Consider the following 5,000-nt stretch of genomic DNA (forward strand, 5'->3'; position numbering starts at 1 on the left):
AATAATAATAATAATAATAATAATAATAATAAAAATAATATTAATAATAATAATGATAATAATAATAATAATGAGCAGAAAAAATGACTTAGGACAAACGACCGTGTTATAACAAAATATTTATTTGTAATACAGAAACTAACATCTGTAGATTTTAAATAATCTTGACAAATTTATTATAAACAGTTGGTTGTCAGTTGATGCTAGTTCACTTGGAGTAGCGATTGCTTCTGGTAAAGCAAACCTAGAAGCATTGGCAGATGTACTCCTGTCCCAAGCTTTCCACTCCACCTTGAGCCAGACCTAAAAGATAGGTAAATCTTTAACCACCCAATTCAAATTGAAAACCAGAATTTGTATGGAATTGTTTAAATGAAAATATGAATAGAATTTTTGACTACACTAAAATTGTTTACAATATATAAAGGTAAATCAAAAAGTTTAATTCACCTCCAAAACTAATATAAATTTAATATTAATTCCCAGAAATGCAAATCAAAAGCCAACCATTTCAATATTTTGACCTAATTAACAACTGAAATATATGCGATGAGGGCATCACTTAAGAATATACGTTAAAAGGCCGAATTTCAATTAACAAGCAATTTAAGGTCGATAATTGATAATTTTAATTAGAGTAGCCTATAAACAAACCTAGTTTCAAGAGCGATTTTCAATTACTGAGTTCAAGGCTTTATTTATTTTTTGACTTGAGGATGATAAAAGTCACCAAGAAATGCCACTACTATTGTGCCAATCAATACAATGACCCACCTTATAATGACTTCACAGGATGAAAAAGAGCATGGGTATGATAATTCCATAGCCTTTGCTGCTGGTCGCCTCCACATTCATCAGACGAGGTGGAGTTAATTTAGTTCTTCATGGTATTCGTAGCACTAAACACAATGAGTCCCATCGTCGTAGAGTAATTTAGAAAAAGTCCAGCACTACGACGACAAATAGAACCGGTAAAATGTCCCAAGGTAAGGTGAGGTGAAGGAGAGTAATCACTTCTTGACGGTTGGTGTTGGACTGCTTTTCCCTTCCGACAGTGACTTCGAGGTTACTTCGTAGAGTTGTTTGGCTCGGAATATTCAGAAAATTAGGTCGTTAATAGTTATCTTTAACTCCTATTTACTTTGGTTTGCACAACGAAGGCTGAGGTCAGTTAATTAGCACAATTTTATTTACAGTGATTAGGAAAAATAAAGCCTCAAACATTAATTGAACAAACCAGAATTAAATTAGAATAAACAAATTGAAAGAAACAAATTCAAAGAAATTCTAAAGTAAACTACGGAGATAATTACCCATTCCAAGGAATGTTTCTCCAGGTAAGGTAATTACCGATCATAAAGAAAATTTCTCAATCACCCAAAATATCCATAAACTTTTAACAAAATATTATAGGAATATATATTTAAATATATATTTTATACACTCCGAGGGGAGGGATTGAATTTTCCTCTGAAAAGTCAATGGAAAATAAATTTAAAACAAAATAAACTTAACTAATATAATATACAGATTAAATGTCATCCTGTGAAACAGTGAAAGAATTTTCTTAAGTTTTAGCCATGCTGTCAATGGTCACTTGACATTAAAGGAATCAGGTTTGTCACATGACGCTTGACAAATCTCCGACTTTTACCTAGCATTAATTTAGCCCCAGTAACTTCATCGTAAATATTCTTGGTCAGCTCTTTAACTATTCCTATGGGGTAATCAATGGCTTTAGTCCTATTCTCCTTAATGATGCCTAATGTTTCCAGAGTCTTAAAGGTGTCATTTACCAAGGCTAACTTATCAGGTAATTTTTCTAATTTAGAAGTAAGGGTTTTCAACACTGATTTGGCTAAATTGTAGTTGCGGCCTAGTAGATGACTAACTTTCGGGTTCCATAACAGTGGCATACACAATCTTCCATCAGCAGTCCTATGGGTTTCTTCTAAAGCATACTCTATAAGCCTGTCATTCAGTTCTACATTATCTTCATGATATTGACCTCTGTCTTCCCCAACATAATATTTACAAGAGAGTTCTAAGCATTCATTTGTAGCCCTATTCAACTCAGATTCTATTATCTGACCATCATCATCAAACAACTCATATGTATTAGAAGTCTCCAGGTCATTTAAAGATGAAGATTCTACTGAAACGTTCTCTTTCGTCCCTGTTGGAAGTACATTTACAGCTTTTAACATATGTTGCACATTTGACTTCATGGAAGAAAAAGGCTTCAAGAATCTTAAATTGCTCTTTAATTTATTTATGTCTCCCTTTAATAATATACCCAAGCATGTATCAGAATAAATGGAGTCATTGGATTTCCCAAATACTATATCCTTTTCAGGGATACAATGCAAGGACTCTGATCCTAATATAAATTTAATATTGTCTATCCTATCTGTAGAATTTAACAATCCCCGATCTGCTAGCTTGTATCCCTTTGAAACAAACCCACTGACTACTTCATTTAACCCAGGTAACTGCAATGAAACATCAATTGAGGGAAGACAAAATGCATATACCATGTAACTATTGTTACCAATTGGCAACTCAATTTCAACTTGTTTAGTCTTATAACTCTTAGAGGAATTAATACCATTAATGGTTAAAGAAACTCCATTATTTACAACCTTCAAATTTAAATCTTGAGCCAAATTTTCTTCAATGTAATTTGCTTGACATCCAGTGTCTTTAAGGACCCTGAGATTGGTACCTTTAATTGAAATATTAAAAGTTGGCAAAATTGTATATCCCTCAACCTCACAATTTAAAACTTCAGTTATAGCAGCAACACTACTGCTCGAACCACCAACAACATCCCCATTACCACTCTCAGAGTTTCTAACTCTATCTGTACTGTTACTGGCTTTACCTTTTTTCTTTTCGGAATTTGGATTTTCTTTAATACTGGTAGCACCTTTTTCATCGGGACACAAAAATGACATATGCCAGCCTTTGCAGCCTTTACATTTGGAATTAAATCTGAATCTGCATTCTGATAATATATGACTTGGATAGCCACACTTTGAGCAAGCACCCAGTTCCTCCAATTTTGTTCTTTTATCTTTGCTAGAAACAAAGTTAGGACATTTACTCAAAAAATGACTTGGATCTTTGCCTAATCTACTACAAATGCTGCATTTACCTACTTTAGAGTCAAAAGAAACCTTGGCAGCAAAGCTAGTAGTGTCAGATTTATGTTTCTCTACTTTCTTAAATTTTTTACCTTGTAAATATCTCTCACTAGCATCAAAGAAATTATCCCTAATCTCTGCAAGAGATGGCCTAATTTTGTTAGTTATGGCAGTCATATGACACTTGAATTTCTCATTTAAACCATTCCAGAAGAAAAACTGAAGAAACATGTCAACATCAATATTTAAGGTCTTAACGCTTGCTACTAAATTGCTTACTTTCCCAATATATTCAAAAGGATCATCATCATCTGAAAGTTTTATTGAAGATATTTGCTTTATGGTATTAAAAATTTGAACTTCTCTTGAGCCTAAAGCCTTCTCTAGCAAAGCTTTTGCATCAGCATAACTCTGACTTTGAACATCCAAAGTGTTAATTAATGTAAGAGCTCTTCCCTTTACCTGCTGTTTTAACAACAATAACTTATCATATTCTGGGAACTTAAACTTTGAAAGGGTTTGTTCAAATTCTACAAAAAACTTCCCAAGATCTTCGCCTTCAGTACTATTGAAGGTTGGTAAAGGAGCATGAGGACTCTTTAACAAGGACTGATGTGACTGAATATCTATAGGCAGATGCCGAACCTGAGGTAAATTTTGTAAAGTAGAGATGCTCTCTTGAATTTTAGTTTTGTACTGTTCACATGCATCAAGCTCAACTTCCAAAGCAGCTTCATCACAGTCAGTAGAAAACTTTGAAGTTTGTATTTTAGAATCTAAGTCAGATAATTTCGTGAAATGCTCTTCAAGCCTCAGTTTCAGTGTAGAACGTTCAATATCACTATATGATGAAAACTGATCCTTCTTATTGTAAATTTCAGTAACGGACTTTCTAACATATTTTCGTGATTTAATCAATAACTCAGTCATCTTGATACCAGTTTCAGTAAGAATATAAAACCTAATAAAGTCAAAACGGCAATGGAAATATACGTAATCTTAAAATTTAACCAAGGAAATATAAATGATAAATTACACCTCGTCTGACTAGCTTGGAAGCGAACCAGCAGCAACTCTTAACAACCAACATCCTCAATCCTGTCACGGTCGCCATGAGCAGAAAAAATTGACTTAGGACAAACGACCGTGTTATAACAAAATATTTATTTGTAATACAGAAACTAACATCTGTAGATTTTAAATAATCTTGACAAATTTATTATAAACAGTTGGTTGTCAGTTGATGCTAGTTCACTTGGAGTAGCGATTGCTTCTGGTAAAGCAAACCTAGAAGCATTGGCAGATGTACTCCTGTCCCAAGCTTTCCACTCCACCTTGAGCCAGACCTAAAAGATAGGTAAATCTTTAACCACCCAATTCAAATTGAAAACCAGAATTTGTATGGAATTGTTTAAATGAAAATATGAATAGAATTTTTGACTACACTAAAATTGTTTACAATATATAAAGGTAAATCAAAAAGTTTAATTCACCTCCAAAACTAATATAAATTTAATATTAATTCCCAGAAATGCAAATCAAAAGCCAACCATTTCAATATTTTGACCTAATTAACAACTGAAATATATGCGATGAGGGCATCACTTAAGAATATACGTTAAAAGGCCGAATTTCAATTAACAAGCAATTTAAGGTCGATAATTGATAATTTTAATTAGAGTAGCCTATAAACAAACCTAGTTTCAAGAGCGATTTTCAATTACTGAGTTCAAGGCTTTATTTATTTTTTGACTTGAGGATGATAAAAGTCACCAAGAAATGCCACTACTATTGTGCCAATCAATACAATGACCCACCTTATAATGACTTCACAGGATGAAAAAGAGCATGGGT

The 5,000-nt window shown here is 33.1% G+C and overlaps 1 protein-coding gene across 1 annotated transcript in view; it reads right to left on the reverse strand.

Moving 5' to 3' along the window:
- Positions 1 to 866: 866 nt before the first annotated feature.
- The window catches only part of LOC137636413 (uncharacterized), a 4,187-nt gene continuing 53 nt past the window's right edge, over positions 867 to 5,000 (reverse strand). The window contains exons 1-2 of the mRNA XM_068368832.1: positions 4,964 to 5,000; positions 867 to 4,492 (exon numbers count right to left, since the gene is read on the reverse strand). The exon at positions 4,964 to 5,000 is cut by the window's right edge and continues 53 nt beyond it. Of these exons, the coding sequence (XP_068224933.1) occupies positions 1,587 to 4,076 (2,490 nt within the window). The 5' untranslated portion in view covers positions 4,077 to 4,492; positions 4,964 to 5,000 and the 3' untranslated portion in view covers positions 867 to 1,586. The remainder of the gene's footprint in view (positions 4,493 to 4,963) is intronic.

The sequence above is a fragment of the Palaemon carinicauda genome, unplaced genomic scaffold (assembly GCF_036898095.1).
Source record: "Palaemon carinicauda isolate YSFRI2023 unplaced genomic scaffold, ASM3689809v2 scaffold2917, whole genome shotgun sequence".
NCBI classification, from domain to species: Eukaryota; Metazoa; Arthropoda; class Malacostraca; order Decapoda; family Palaemonidae; genus Palaemon; species Palaemon carinicauda.